Source organism: Impatiens glandulifera, chromosome 9, assembly GCF_907164915.1.
Source record: "Impatiens glandulifera chromosome 9, dImpGla2.1, whole genome shotgun sequence".
NCBI lineage: Eukaryota > Viridiplantae > Streptophyta > Magnoliopsida > Ericales > Balsaminaceae > Impatiens > Impatiens glandulifera.
The window spans coordinates 27,807,598-27,824,726 of NC_061870.1; the positions used below are offsets into that span (position 1 = coordinate 27,807,598).

Below are 17,129 nucleotides of genomic sequence, written 5' to 3' on the forward strand. Positions count from 1 at the left end.
ATTTATTTATTCTCGCTTTATCCATAATTTTGTCATTATTTTTTTAATTTTATCCTAATTTTTTTTAAACCCATCTATTTTAATATTTTAAGTGATATGATTAATAAAAAAATATTTATTATAAATGATTTTAAAAAAAGTTGTGGAGGAACCACTAGGTCTCTAGGGTACCCTAAAGTGTTTCTCTCTCTGAAACAACATGTACGAAAGGGAGACAAGTAAAGGTGTTTATAATGATGTTGTCTTGTGATGGGGAATGGTGAAAATGAATGCTTCAACATATTTATACATATCACATTCTTTTTTCATATTTTAAATAAAAATTAGAAAGCATATATATACATATTTATACATATGGGTTGAAACTTGAAAAGGAGAGTCATCAAGACAAGAGGAATTGAATGGTCAGAAAAAGGTAGAACTTGCACGCGTTTCTTCAAATAGAAAAAGAATAAGTGGGCGGGGAAAAAAGGAAGCTTTAAATTAATTAGTAACAATATTTTTTTATAATTAATCAATGCATATATTTATTTATATATAATTTTGATATATAGAATGAACAAAGTGTGACTGTCTTATATTTTGACGGCATGTCTGACGGACCTCTTTTTCTTCTTCCACTCGCTTATTGTCCATATTGATGTTATACACCCACAAATTAGTTGTGATGAGGACAATTATAAGGCCAGAAATACATTCACAAATCAAAAAAAAAATTATTTTTTATTTGTGACAATTTTTTTATTGTTATTCCAACAATTCAAGGTGACATTAAATTAATATCATAAATTAAATATACTAACAAGGCAAAAAAAGAACATAGAATGTCAAAACATAAAAAGTGGAAATAAATACAAACAAGGCATCATAACAAGACCATAGTTGAGAAGTTCATCATTTTTTTAAATAGTATAACTTTAGGTTAATCCAAGTAACTTTAACATCAGTGCCATATCTGATTGTGAAAAATGATAATAAAAAAATAATAAAAAAAGACATAATTTTTTCTCGATTCGCAAAAGAAATAAACTTGTTATTTTGGTATTGTAAAGAGATTATTATTATTATTAAGTAGATAATAACATAGATTATACCATAATATTTTAGAGTTATAGAGTTATGACACGAGATTATTATATTAAGTACCCTGAAATTATAACTAATATGTAAAAAAGTTGGTAAAGTCCAAATATTTATGTTTATTCAACCATTTGATTTTGAACATTTAATTTACTTTGTTTCACAAAGTGGAGATTTCTTAGTAGCATGTTTAATAAAAAGTTCAATCTCCTAAAGAAAAATATATATATTTATTTTGTTTTAGTTTAACCTCACGTGGAGTTTTCATTCATCTTGTTACAACAAATTCCGAAAGATGGCGTAAACAATAAAATAAAACACATATTTAACGTGCTTGATACTTCACTAAAATAAAATTTGACTATGTCCAAAAAAAAATTATATTATTGACAAAATCATAACATATATAACGATAACATAAGAGTTTAGAGTTATGAAATGAGTTTATATAAAATTGAATCACCTGAAACCCTAATTGATAATATGCTAATAGAATTTTGCCCTTTTAAATAATTTTCAACACATACAAAATTCAAACCAATATAAAATTGGATCGGCCCAATAAAAAAACCAAATATTGAAGTCTATTTTGTTTTTGTTTCACTTTCACATCTGATGTTTTGTGATGTTTCTCTGCATATGTTTGCAAAAAGATTAATCTCTGTCGAATCAATCTTCTTGCTTGGAACACAACATTAATTTCAAAGCTTTCTGTGCTTATAATTGCTTGGCCCTAATGGGAGTCTGTCTATATTGTGCTTCAGTAGATGATGAATAATTAAGATAAAAAAACAAAAAAAGTATAGAACTTGCTATCGAACAAAGATGATCATGTACGGTGAATTCAAACGAAGGTTCCTGAGATTTTTCTCTCTTTCCCCCTCCTCTGGCTAGCTGTTATGATCAAATTGATCACGTCTCTCAGAGTTGTCTAGAACTAAACCAACACTCATAAACAAACCTGCAACTAGTTAAGAAATGTCGTCGTCGTCCACTTTTGCCGGGGATGAGCTCGCTCCATTCTTCGGCTTTCTGGGAGCCGCATCCGCCCTTATTTTCTCCTGTAAGAGAAATCTCGATCCTGATCGATTAACCCATATTCGAGATTCTTCTTCAGCCATCCATTTCTGTTTGACTGATTGATTGCAGGTATGGGAGCTGCTTATGGAACAGCCAAGAGTGGGGTCGGGGTGGCGTCAATGGGAGTGATGAGACCGGAGCTGGTGATGAAGTCGATAGTGCCGGTGGTCATGGCCGGTGTTTTGGGAATTTACGGCTTGATCATAGCTGTCATTATCAGTACAGGAATTAACCCTAAGGCTAAGTCCTACTATCTTTTTGACGGTTATGCTCATCTCTCCTCCGGTCTAGCTTGTGGTCTTGCCGGACTTGCGGCTGGAATGGCTATAGGCATAGTCGGCGATTCTGGCGTTAGGTATGTATATACCTTCAATGCTTTTAAGTAAAAATATTTATTTTTATATTCTCCAATTCTAATTATTTATGTCGATAAATCGAGATAAATTATATTTGCGAAAACATTCTCGGATAAATATGCAATAATGAGTTCGAGTCGAAATTAAGTTGGTGCATGCATGCTATTATATATACACTTCTTCATGTATGTTTTGAATAGACTTGTATATTTGAGTGTTTTTTTATAGGATAGAATTTCAGAATTCGGGTGTTATACGTTATAGACTGGTATATTTGAGTTTTTTTTATGGGTTGTGATTTCAGAAATTGGGTGTTATATAAAATTGTGTTATAGAATTGTATATTTGAGTGTTTTTTTATGGGGTAGGATTTCAGAAACCGGGTGTTATATAAATTTGTGTTATAATTCTAGTTTATTTTGTGATTATCTATATTCTGATATTCTCATCTAAAGGATAGACGTAATCAAATTTTATCTTGACGAACTACGTTAAATCTGTGTTTTTTTTTAAACAATTTTGATTTGAAATTATTTACAGGGCGAACGCACAACAGCCGAAACTTTTTGTTGGAATGATTTTGATTCTCATATTTGCGGAGGCATTGGCTCTTTATGGGCTCATTGTCGGGATCATTCTATCTTCACGAGCTGGACAATCAAGAGCAGAATAAGGAGATATTTTTTGTGTTCCTCTATTACTACTGAGATTGTAATGTTCTAAAAACTGTCTTAATTAGCTTAGAGATCGAACTAATATAATAAAGCTTTGTAATGCTGCTCACTTTTCATATGTAACCGTATTTGAGTTTCATAATTTAATTAAACATTGATATTTGGGGATCTCTATTTTATTAATTTCGTTCAATAATTTGCTATTAAAAACATATCTCATGAAATGTAGTGATTGAATATTCAATTATTATTGTGACCCCATCCGTATATCCATTTTCAGGTGAAATTAAATTAAGAAGACAAAATCATTCCTGTAGACAACATGTGTGGTCAGTGTTGTATAGAAAACACTTGAACATTTTTTTTTAAAAGGATAAGGTTATTTTTTCATTGAAAACATATAATAAACATTATTAGTTTAAAATATTCAATGGAGAATTTTGTCCTCATTATTTAATAAAGGATTCTTACAACGGTCACTATTTCAGATTTGACCAGTACATTATTAATTAGCACAATATACTCCACGTTGTCTAGCAATAAAACAAATTGATCCAGTTGGCTAAGCTCCTTTTTAATTATTCTGATATTTAAGTTTTTAGTTTGTTTAACCCTACCATCATTAATCCAATTCAATTTAAGACGGATTGTTTATTTTAAAATAAAGTCAAACAATATTAACTAGTGTCACTTAAAGCATAACTTATAAAACAATTATGTCACCAAACACACACAACTAGATTTAATCAATTGAAAAATAACAATGAAAATATAAAATTAATTTTTTTAAAAAAACATATAAAAGTACTAGTGTTAAAAAATTTAGAAATCTAAAAAAAATTTAACACTTTCACTAACCAACTGACTCTACTAGTTATATTGAGAAATTCTACTTTATTATGGTAGAATAAACACATCAATCAATCGAACATGATTATTGAATGTTATAAGATTCCTTTTGAACCAAATGATCCATCAGAAAATAACTAGGATAGAGACACACATCAATCGAACATGATTATTGAATGTTATAAGGTTCCTTTTGAACCAAATGATCCATCATAAAATAACTAGGATAGAGACACAGGTCCGGCCCTGGGATAAGCCCGGTAATCCTTCGGACTAAGGCAGCCCATTTGCTAAATATATAAAATATTTAGTTAAACTTTATAACTTTTTTTTTATACCTAATATGTTGTATCCCAATAGTTTAAGATATGAACTAGATATGGGTTCAAATGTCAAATTTTTTTTTTTTTAAATTATCAATTTTTAAACTAGACCTAAGGCAACAAAAAAAATCATTATTTTTTCTATGTGGGACTGGGGCAACCCAAATCTCGGGACCGGTTCTGGAGAGTAATCGACTCAATCCAACCGAACTCGCAATTTTTATCCACTAACGATGGACTCCGGCATGTCTCGCTCAATACCAATCATGTTCCCAAATAGGCTCCTAAAAACAAGTGAGATGTCGTCTCCACTTTCTCGAAATACATTTTGTAGCGGCTAACCATACTATACTATTTTTTCATTTATCTATTATCCGTCAAGATCTCTCAGTGTAGGACACTTCATTTAAAAAATGAAATTTTTGAAAAAAAAAAATAGGAAGAATCCAATAATTAGAGATATAGTGAGCTCCAAAACATAATTTGGAGTGTGTTTACAATTTTTTTTATATAAATTTGTCAAATTGACCACCTAGACAATTAATATAATTTTTAATTTTTAAAAGTTGGAATATATATATATATTAGATTTCTCCTCTAAAATAACTTAAATTTCACCATTTTTCTAGTGATACAGAACAAACTCCGCAAATAGTTTGACAAGAAATCAGTTTAAACCTTGATTGAATTAAAAATCTAACATGAGAGATTTTTTCAAAAAAAAAATCAATCCATTAAAGGAACCATCATTCTTGTCCCTTATCATTTCTCACAAAATATTAAGCAAAATAAAATATCATTGTATGCTTCACAGAATCTTATATCTAAGTTTAACTTGTTTCTCCTTTTCACATTTTAACTATATCATGGTTTGTTTCAAATATTTTTGATTTGTTCCAAAACTTTAGAATGGTTTATTATTAATCATTTTATTTATCTAAATTGTCATTCAAAATATACATATTTATTTTTCTTTTAATATTTAATCAGACAAATAAAAAAAAATGCTGGAGAAAAGATGATAGTGACACAACAGTAAAATTAAGTGCTGAATGAGACGACAAAAGAAGCAGTTTCCTCATGGACCCACTGTTTAGGGAGATGACAATAAAAAAGAAGTTGCATCACAAATCTCTCCCCTACCCCTAAAAATTCAAAAAAGATGAGACTGAAATATATTTTGATGGGTCTTCTTTATATTTATTTATAATCGGTCTCAATTTTTTTTTTTTATATCAATAATAACTTCGAATTTACATGTTTAATATTAAAAAATATATTTTATAGTAATTTAATATTTTTAGAATTGGTCTCGTTGTTTTACAAAAATGTCTAATTATTAAGGAGAGTCTAATATTTAGAGAAAAAAAATTATTCTATGTGGAAAAGTTTTCGTGAACAATCTAGATTCATTGTGAAATTATTCTTCGATAAATTTTTTGCACGACATTTGGTGTATTATCAAAATTCTACTTACAACATATTATGAAGTTGCTTACATTATTATATATAAAAATATCAAAGTTAATGACATTTTTTATACTCGACTTATTGGTTTTGCTAACCGAAATAGATATAGAAGAAGATTAAACATTATGGACAATTTGCCTATAATAGAGTTATTTTAATTAGTAAAACGCAAACAAATGATCTCATTTGAACAAGACATTATGTGTTGGCAAGACAAATAGTTTCCATGTGGGGGCATCATTGCTACAAGTTGTTCTTTAAGATGAGTTCATGTAATTTTTTATGAGAGAAACTTTGGAAGTCAAAGATTTCATCCAAAATCTCGTTATTTAGATAGAGCGTTATTCACAATGGAATTCTTACAGATGATATGTGCATGAAAAAAGTTGTATTATTGTTAGTCGTATGTGTAACGAGGATGTTCAATCGACAACTCACTTACTTTTGTATTGTCGAGGGATGACTAATATCTGAAGTTTTTTGCGAAGTATCACTAGAATTCATTGAGTGATGCATGAGTCTTTGGGTAATTGTTAGAAAATTTGGATTGATGTGGCTAATATGACATACCTACACAATTGGGTTAACATCCCAATTATTTTTTGGTGAACTATCTGGTTAAAGAGAAATCGTTAAACTTTCACTGATCGTAGTCGTCCGATGCGTGTTATTTATAATGCTATTATTCTAATGATTTTTAAGATTCATTTTGGAAAGCCGGTAGAGTCCGTCGGGAAGTTAATAGTTCTTCTCGATAATTTACGAGCTCGATAATCTATTTAGTAACGGTTTTTTTCTCTCTTAATATCGTGTTTTTGTTTTGGTGCTTAAACGATTTTCATCATTTTTACTATACATGTACCTTTTTCAAAAAATAAATTAAATTTGTAATAATTTGTTATTCATTAAAACCCAAAAAAAAAAAAAACTTGACCATCAAACAAGTTCTAGATTACATATATTTTATAATTTATTATAGAGTGTAACATTGAATCTATTTTATTGGAGAATTAAAGGACTATATTAATATTTAGTTTGGTGTATAAAATAAAGATTTATTAAAGTATGAATGCCAGCAAAGCATCAACGGCTCATACGTTTAGATTGTGTTCACGTGAGTGAAGGAAAAGATGAGTGGACCCCACACTCTGACTAATTAATTACTGGCTACCTACTGAGCCTGTCAGTTCAGCATCTTTGACTACCCCATTCCTTCGATGAACTCACCCATTACCCCGTTATCCGATTTGAATGTCTATTTTTTTTTACGTCAAAATATTTAAAATATAAAATGGAATTTAGAACTTTATTCAATCATATAAATATTATTATTACTTTAATTGATTTGATATTTTTTATAAAATAATTTTAAATATTATTTTTATATTAATTTTGTATTATAAAATATAAATTAATAATTAAACGTAAAAAATTGACTTATAATACATTTTTTATATTTATATTTTAGTTAGTAATTTTGTTTCAAACTCTTCTTTAACATAAATATTTATGTGGACACTATTAGTATTAAAACTCATTTTTAATATGCAATTAAAATTAATTACTAGTACATATTAGAAACAACATTCATATTAATTCAAATAATCAAATCACTAAATAAGGCAAATAATGAAGATAAAATGTCTTAAATTTGATTATCAGAAAGAATAATTAAGATAATCTTGCTAATATCCCAAAATTAAAACCGAAAAAAAGAAAGAAAAGGAAATGAGAAAACTAATTAGTTTTGTCTGCTCTAAGCAAAATAAGAAATAACCAACCAAAATCCATTCAATAAAAAAACTAAAAATTACTTGACCCAATACAAACTGAATAGGAGCTCTCACACGGGCGAAGCCTCACAAGTTGGATCCGCAGACGAAGGAATCTCGGGTCCAACCCGACATCCCTCAAGCATAAACACAATATCAGGCATAGTGGGTCGATCCATCGGATCCGGAGCAGTACACAACAATCCCACCTTCACTCCAAGCAAAAACTCCTCCCATTCAGAAGACTCCGGGTCAAGTTCCAACAAACCCGGTTCCAAAAGCTCCGAAATCTGCCCTCTTTGCAATTGCTTCTTGACCCATTTCACAATATCCTCATCTTCAGTAAACATAGCCGGCCTTTTTCCCGTCAGCAATTCCAACATTACAATTCCAAAGCTATAGACGTCGGATTCTTTCGTCGACAATCCCTCCATCACCGCCTCCGGCGAAACGTACCCGACAGTACCCACCGTCGCCTTCGAACTCGACGGCTCGTCCGCTGTGGCGACGGTGAGCTTGTCGAGACCGAAATCAGACAAATGGGCTTCGAAATCGGCGTCAAAGAGAACATTCTGCGGTTTCACGTCGCAGTGAACAATCCCAGATGAATGGAGAAACGATAATCCTCTAGCGATCCCTAGAGCGATTAAATGTCTCATCGGCCAATTTAAAACATGCCCATCTTGATGAGAAGCTTCTTGGAGAAGCGTGGCTAGGTTTCCGTTTGGCATGTAGTCGTAGATCAGTAAACGAACGTCGGGCGGTCCTACATAGTAACCTCGGAGAACAGTTAAATTCCGGTGACGGACATTCCCGAGAGACTCTGTTTCTTTCCTGAACATGTTCTCGTCGGGTAATCCATTCGGTAAGCGACGGATAGCGAGCACCATTCCGTCGTTGTAAATCGATTTGAAGACTAACCCGTATTTGGATCGGCTTAGTACGTTTTCCTCGTCGAATTGTCTCGTGGCTTCGATTGTTTCGGCTAAGGTAATCTTGTTGTTGAACATGATCAGTTTCGGCACTCCGTTCTCGCTGCTGGTCCGGCTGCCGCTTGTCCTGCCCGGGCTAGGTTTCTTCTCTCCGTTTGCTTTTTCTTTTAGCTTCTTTCTCCATTTTAACAGGCTATATATGTAGAAACAGCAGCAGGAGAATAACAAGCAAGCTCCGATGACAACCACTACAATCAAAAAAATCAGCCTTTTTCTACTGCCGCCTGAATCGATATCATTGCATTTGGCTTCCAACGGCCGGCCACAGAGATTTCCGTTACCGGAAAATTCAGATGGGTCGTTGAATCTTGAACCGAGTTTTGCTGGGATTTTCCCGTTAAGGTTGTTGTAGGAAACATTAAAGTAAACTAGGCTGGGGATTTGTGTGAAGTTTGTTGGGATTTCTCCGGTTATGTTGTTTGCTGAGATATCGAGAGCTGTGAGGTTTGATAAGGTAGAGAGGGCATATGGGATGGTGCCGGAAAGAAGATTGGAGTCTAGAAAGAGCGAATTTAGAGATTGGGATTTGGAGATATCTTGTGGTATTTCACCTGTTAAATTGTTTTTACCTAAATCAAGCTCTTTTAAACGGGAGAGACGAGATAGATCAGGCGGGATTTGGCTGGATAGAGAATTTGACCGGAGATTCAATATTTCAAGAGCAGAGCAGTTCCCCAGTTCCGGAGGAATTGAGCCGGAGATGTGGTTGTTTGAGAGTGAAAGAGAGATTAATGATTTAAGGAAGCCAAATGTAGAAGGAATCTGACCTGAAAACGAGTTTGATGAGAGGTTTAAATATCGGAGACCCATCAAGCTACTGAAACCTTCCGGTACATCGCCGGAGAACATGTTCTCTTGAAGGAAAATCATTTGAAGATTGGGTAATCCGGTGAGATCAAATGGCAGCTCGCCGGAGAGGTTTTGCTTGCTGAAGTCGAGCGTTGTTAGCTTGTAGAGCCTTCCAATAGTAGTCGGGATTGTGCCGGAAAAGGCATTGGAACTAATATTAAGAGTCGACAGTTGTTTCAAGTTCCCGATGTTGGCTGGAATCTCGCCGATGAACTTGTTTCCACCGATATTCAATTCTGTCAAATTGGTTAAGATTATGAGTTCCTCCGGGAATGATCCTTCCAATCTGTTGTCTCTTAAATTCAAGGATTCGAGCTGAGTGAGGTTGTTGAAACTGGTTGGAATCGACCCTGTGAACTGATTTCCTCCTAAAGAGAGAAACTTTAAACCAGTGATATGTCCTAAGAATTCAGGAAACTCCCCCGTAAATCGATTTCCTTCAAGATCAAGAACTCGAAGAGAATGACATTTTGTAATCTCAGCAGGAACAACTCCGTCAAGTGAGTTGTTCGCCATCTTTAGCTCTTCCAATTTCAGCAAGTTTCCGATCACTCCAGGAATTGAACCCGAAAGATAATTGCCGGATACATCCAAACTGGTTAAATTCGATACATTTGAAAACAACCAAAGAGGAAACGTGCCGTGAATCTGATTATTATGGAGATCCAGTACTTGAAGAACACTTAAGCACTTCGTCGTCTCAGGCGAGACAATATCCGTCAACTCATTCGATCCCAGCTGCACGATCCGCAATGATGGAGGAGATGAAGACACGCTGCAGAACATTGAAGAAGGAACCAAACCAGAGAGATTGTTTTGAGATAACGAAACCACTTGTAAATATGGGAGTGCTCCAATTGCAGCCGGAATCACGCCGCCGAGATGATTCCGGTCTGCACTCAAGTGGATAAGCGATGTACAGTTAGCAAGTGCAGATGGTAGTGTTCCTTCAAGAAGATTGTTGTCAAGCAATAGATACTGAAGCAGTTGAAGCTGCCCAAATCTCGCCGGTATCCCGCCGGAAAACTGATTGCTAGAGAAATTAATAACCTGAAGCTGAGATAACCCATAAATATTTCTGGGTATTTCTCCAGAGAATGAATTAGATGAAATGTCAATGTAGCGGAGATTTCGAGGGAGATCATCTGGTACTTCACCGGAAAACTGGTTGCCAGCCAAACTGAGTATCTCGAGATTTGTGAGATTGAAGATCTCCGGCGGAAGGGGACCGGAAAACAAGTTGTCTTGTAACAAAAGAGACTGTAATAAAGTGCACTGAGAGAGGGCAGAAGGAATAGTACCATTGAATGAATTAGAACGAATACTAAACTTCCGCAGCATACGTAAGTTAGCAATTTGATCGGTGAGGGGCCCGGAAAGATAGAGGCCGGGTAAGCGTAACTCGCTGACACGACCGTAAGAGCAACTGACGCCTCGCCAGTCGCAAGGTGCGGTGGCCGTAGACGAATCCCAACCGCTGAGGGCTCCTAGTGGATCATAAAGATTTAACTTGAAGGCCAATAAGGCTTCAATCTCGGCATTGGGTCCGTCCGCGGCAGCAACCCACTTTAGTAAAGGGTTTGTCAAAACAATAAGAAGAGAGAGAAGAGCGATTCCGGCCGCCATGGATAGAGTAGTGAGTTTAGTTTCCTAAACCCTGATGATGGTCACTGAAAAAGAAGGAAAATAGGTTAATGAATCATTGAAGTAAGCCCAGACCCAGACCACTGTAATATTTATGGATATTATCGAAAGTGTTAAGAGCTTGTTCGGTTGTATTTTTTTATCCAATCCTAAATTAACATTATTTTATTCAATTATATAATTCAATTAATATTTAGAGATGAGTAATTAGATGACAATTTGAAACCGTCCCGCGAAAACCGAACCGAATTATCCCGTTTGGGACGGTTTTTTCCCGAAACCGAATATGGATGAAACGGGATGATATTTGTGTCCCTCGCCCCAATCCACCCCGATTCTGCCCCGAACACCATAAATATAATTAAATATATTAAATCACTAATATATTTATTTATCCATTATATTTTATAAAAGTAGTAAAGTTATTTTTTATAATAGTATAAAATTTTAATACATTGCAATATATATTATATTAAAAAAAATCGTTTATATAATTTTATTGTATAGTTTTTATTTATTTTTTTAAAAAAATATTCCCGGTGCCCCGCAGGATTCTCCGAAATCCAAAAAAAACGAACAGGGCGGGGATGATACTAAAAAAATTCCCGAAATTAAAACGGGGCGGGAATGGTAAATGCATTCTCCGCCCCAAACCGCCTCATTGTCATCCCTAATGAGTCGACACTCGACACGGTATATCTTAATTTTTTTTTATCTATATCTTATACCTTACCGAAAATTTTAGTATAGAAAAATTCATACATTTATCTTACCTTAATCTTGATAAAATTTAATTTCGGTACGATATTTGTGTTATACATTTCATACTTAAAAATATAATAACTTGAAAAAAATTAAAATTTTAATACAGTTACTCAAATATAAGAATAAACATAAATAGTTTTTAAGTTAAATTAAAGTGAATACGAGATGGAAGATTCAAAACGGTCATATCACAATTGTATCAGCTATTTTTATTATAAATTAATAATAATAATAAATATTACTTAATTTAGACTTAATTAATAAAAATATCTCTCTTTTTAATATGTTCATCTTATTCCATAATTCAAGTTCATCATATGTAGGATCTTTTTCTAAGTTGAATTTATCTCTTTTTAGCCAATTATTTGTACACATTAATGCCTACACTATTTTAAGACTCAAAATGCTCATAAAAAAACCAACTTTCCTTTTACTTAAACTAAAAGCAGACCTATTAACAACAGTTAAATATGAGATTACAAAAATATCTTTAAAAATAATTGAAAATTTGGGTACTCATTTTTACCTCTATAAGAGATTAAATATTTGGTATTTTTTTTAATTGTATGGTCTTATCAATATTCAATAAAATATAAACGTATGATTATATTTTAATTTTTTAAAATTATGTTTTTATAATTATATTAATATTAAATTTATTTATTTTCTTCGTTATTATATTATATTATATTATATTATATTATATTATATTATATATATATATATATATATTAATTTATAAATACTATTTTGGTATATCGCGATACACTAAAATTTTGAAAATCTCATTACAATAATTTCGATACGGTACCATATCTTACATTTTTTTGGTATACCTTAAAAATCAATATTTTCGATACATTACGGTAAGGTATTTTCGATATACCTATAATATCGGTAATTTTATCACCCTAAAAGTACTAAAATATCAACTTAAAAAAAAAAAAATAGGATTTACATGCTTAGCGGATTTTTTTGACAAAATAATAATTGGTGATCAATTCTAAAAGTTTGAACGGTGATTTATTTTAAAAAAATATTTGGAAGGTTAAAATAGAATAATTAGAGTACCACGTAAATCATTTATCCTAAATATATATATATATATATATATATATATATATATATATATATATATATATAAATAAATACTTGAAATCTTCATTAATCAACTTTAAATTTAATTTAAATAAACTGATACCCTTTTATTATTTACAATTTAACATAAATAGTCCACAATCAAAACATTTTATCCTATTTTTAAGAATCACTACCAAGAGTATTAAGTTAATGATAGTTTTTAAATAGTTGAGAAACATTGAATGAGCGCAACAAACTTAAATAAAAGGGTAGAAAGCATACTAAAATAACTCAATTATGTGGTATGAGTCTTAAGTGGGGTGACTAATCATAACTAGAAAAAGTGAAAATCACTTTCTTCTTCTTTTTTATTTTTATTTTTTTTTTATTTTATGTACCAAGATTATATCATTAAACTAAAGTAATTAGTAAGAAGAAGATAATATATATTTTAAATATTTGAATTGATTTGTTTGTTCTGTGACTAGCATGACCATAATTTCACTAAAACTTTTTTTTATATATGATCAATATATTTTACAAATATATATATATATATATATATATATATATAAGAAAAAAATGAAGAAAAAATAGAGAGAAAATTGACAAGCAATATGGACCACTTGATAAAATGAAAATGACTGAAATCAGTTATATATATATATATTTGGGATTTGGGGTTTGAAAAAACTCTTTTTAAAGTGTTGTCTAGAGTTATTCAGATCACAAGCATATATGTTTTATGTAATTTTAAAAACCTTCAAACCTCAAATAAAGCTGGGATGGAATTAGAGACGGTACCAGAATTTAGAAGAGGGGTTAGTTTTGAAAATAATTAAGGTGAGCTTAAATAAATAACGATAAAATTTTAGATAAAATAAGTGAATAAATGTAAATTTTATAATTTTTTTAATAATTAGATAAACAAAACAGTAAATTATATTGAATTAAAAAAATATATATAGAGTAATTTCATTTTTTTTCGAGGTAGACTTCAACTCTTGTCATGTCACGTCACGTCCAAATAAGTTATAATTTTTTATAGTGACAATGGTACAATAAAGTTATATTTGAATGATGGATGTACATAAAATCGTACATTTATTTAATTTAGGAATGTAGCACACATCAAATTATGGCTAGTTACGGACTTTAATTTAAAATATTTTAAATTAGAATTAAACTAATAATTTTTGTTTTTTAGACACTATTTTTATCATTTAAAATATTCTAATAAATTAAAAAAACAATATACTTTTGAAATTGATTCAATATCAAACCCAGTATCTAAGAGAAAATAAACCAAATGATTTGTGAACATATTTTCTTTATATTTTTATATTTTTGCATGAAAATCGGTTAAAGTAAAATAAAAAGAAAGGTGAATATATCCATAATTATTAAAAGTAGCCTTTAACCACAGTTCTATTAATATATATGTTTTATCATTTCAAAAATCAACACTCTTTTATATCATTATTTTATATCATTATAGCTTGTAATGTCCTATTTTTACTTGGATTTCTACCATAATTGATTCGCTTTACACAAATATGGATTGATAAAAAGAATTTATTTAAAAAAAAATAAGACCCAGAATAATATTAAATAATGATTAGGATTTACTTTGAAATAAAAAAAAAAATTTAAAAATAATTATTTTAATTTAAGTAAGAAGAATTTTGTTTCAAAAATTAAATATTTTATATTCAATACTTACTTAAAATAATTTAAGTTAAATAGATAATCGTCGTAACATTATCGGTAGAATAAATTTTAACAAAAAAAAATATATATATTAAAATAAAGTTGTATGAAAGGAAATTAAATTAATATCAACTTTTAAAATAAATGAGGATGCTTGGGAGTGATGATTGGATAGTGACTAGCCGTTGGAAGCATGTGGATTGATGACACATTTGAATTCAATTTTGCAAGCCAAATTAAGAGGTATTTTATTTTGTTTTATTTTTCAAAATAAGTTACGAGAGTTTGAATCTACATAAATGTATGGTAAATAAAACAGGCCATGTGCGATTTGTTTTGGTTAAAAGTTAGATGCCATATTACTATAATTTTAATTATCAAATCATTCTATATATTTACTTTATTTTTATTAATTTAAATTTTAAATACTAAAAGATCTTTGAATAATTAAACTAATTAAAATTTAAATAACTTTTTTTTTTTCTTCTTTTTTTAATGAAATCCAAAATCAAACAAATTGTCAAATTCTGGATGGGGAAAGATAGAAAGCACAATTATAACTTTGTGGGTTTAGTTTGAAGTAGAAATAGTTACATGGCTTTTGGAATATTTATACTTTTTTGTTTTATTAGTTAAATGGAATCTCTGCTAGCTGTACCTTTTTTCAACAACCCAATAACTCATAAGTACTTGTTTGGTTTGAAAAGTGATGTTAACAACAAATTATTGTGATAAACTCCTTTTTTTTACTTTAGTTAGATTTTTTTTTGTGACTAGAATTTAATATGTGGAGATAACTAACATGACAAAAATAACCCAAATTCAAAATAAAATTTTGCTCTCCTGCCTTATATTATATCACTTATTTTATTCATTAAAATATTATATATTTTAAATTTTATTTTTTTATTATTATATATAAATATTTTTTAAATCTTTTTACCTAAAAATATCTCACCTCCTCAAAATCATTGTCAGTTATTATTTTTTAAATAACCCGAGTTTTTTAAAAAAAATCCTTATCCAAACCGGACATTATAGTTGTGATTTGTGAAACCAAATTAAAACATACTTATTGGGAATCTATCATGAGACATTAACTTTTTACTAGTGAAATTTCTAATTTTAATTTTAGTTTTACTCATAAACTTAACATTATTATCTTTTAAATAGTTATAAAAAAAGTGTAATAAAAGACCCCTCTCTTAAATGAGTCTTCATTAATATTAACATTATTGACATGAGAAATTTATTTTGGTGTTGGTGAACCCCCAAAATAAAAAGGCTAAGCAATAGAGTGGTCCTTCCTTTGACAAATAAATTGTAAAATCAGCCTCTAGAGAAAAAGGTATCCAAACAATTAAGTCTAACTTAGCTGCTTTGCTTGCCATGTGCCCTCTAAATCTTATTGGCTGTATTTTCTTCCTTAGTCAATGTTTGACTTTATTTATTTATATAATGGGTTTTAACCATTAAGATTGACGTGCATTTAAAGAAAAATACAATCTAATTCGTATTAATTAATATAATTATTTGAATATTAATATGAATCAATAAGAGTTAAAACATATTGATTTTATCCATTTATTTTAACTTCTCAAAATTTCATTCAATTCTAAGAACATACAAACAAACTCAATGATATAATAATACTAGGGCTGCAAATGAGTCGAGTCGAGTTCGAACCAGCTTGAGCTCGAGCTCGACTCGATTTAATTTTTATTAGTTCAACTTGAACTCGAGCTCGAACGAGTTTATAAATTTGAGCTCGAACTCAACTCGACTATTTATCTATAACCTCGGCACGACTCGAAAAGTTTGAACTAAAATTAAATTTTCAAACTCAAACGAAAATCTATTTTCAAAATGAAAATATCAATCTTTCATACATATTCAACATTTAAAACATGATATTTCAAAATAAAATATAAAATTTTACAAACATGATAGTTTAAAAATATTAAACCACCATTACTAATTAAAATTCTAAAACATAAAATTCTAAAATCAAAGTACAAAATTATATAAATTTTTTGAACATTAAATATATTAATCTTTTTTAAGTCAGGTTCTTCAAGCATAGCACACATACAACTACCTGCATTCAATAATATAAAATATTTAAGCTTAAAAATAATTAATATAAAAATAAATGTTAAAACAAATAACTAAAATTTAACTTAATTTAAGAGAGCTAGATATTGACAAAAAAAATTCAACCTATTTTCTATTAAATATTATTATATATATTTGAATTAACCAGAATCTATTAACTTATTTATAGCAAAAATTTATTAATTTTTTTATATATTATAATATATTATTAATCTTGTAAATTCATTTTTTCTCTCAACATATTATATATAATATATATATATATACTAACTTTTTTTTATCTCTTCATATTATATATAAAATGAGGAGTGATAGAGTGAGGGAATTTAGTGAGGGAATTTGGTGAGGGAATGACGTGGCATCACATTCA

The 17,129-nt window shown here is 30.1% G+C and overlaps 2 protein-coding genes across 2 annotated transcripts; one reads left to right on the top strand and one right to left on the bottom strand.

Moving 5' to 3' along the window:
* The first annotated feature begins 1,984 nt into the window (after nt 1-1,984).
* On the top strand, nt 1,985-3,308 carry LOC124914800 (V-type proton ATPase 16 kDa proteolipid subunit-like). The gene is made up of 3 exons (XM_047455408.1): nt 1,985-2,143; nt 2,230-2,515; nt 3,057-3,308. The coding sequence occupies exons 1-3, from the start codon at nt 2,059-2,061 to the stop codon at nt 3,187-3,189; spliced, it is 504 nt and encodes a 167-aa protein (XP_047311364.1). The 5' UTR covers nt 1,985-2,058; the 3' UTR covers nt 3,190-3,308.
* Nucleotides 3,309-7,464: 4,156 nt separating this feature from the next.
* Nucleotides 7,465-11,135, bottom strand: LOC124914277 (probable LRR receptor-like serine/threonine-protein kinase At4g36180). Its single transcript, XM_047454790.1, has one exon. It carries the CDS (start codon nt 11,069-11,071, stop codon nt 7,676-7,678), a length of 3,396 nt encoding a protein of 1,131 aa, XP_047310746.1. The 5' UTR covers nt 11,072-11,135; the 3' UTR covers nt 7,465-7,675.
* Between the last annotated feature and the right edge of the window lie 5,994 nt (nt 11,136-17,129).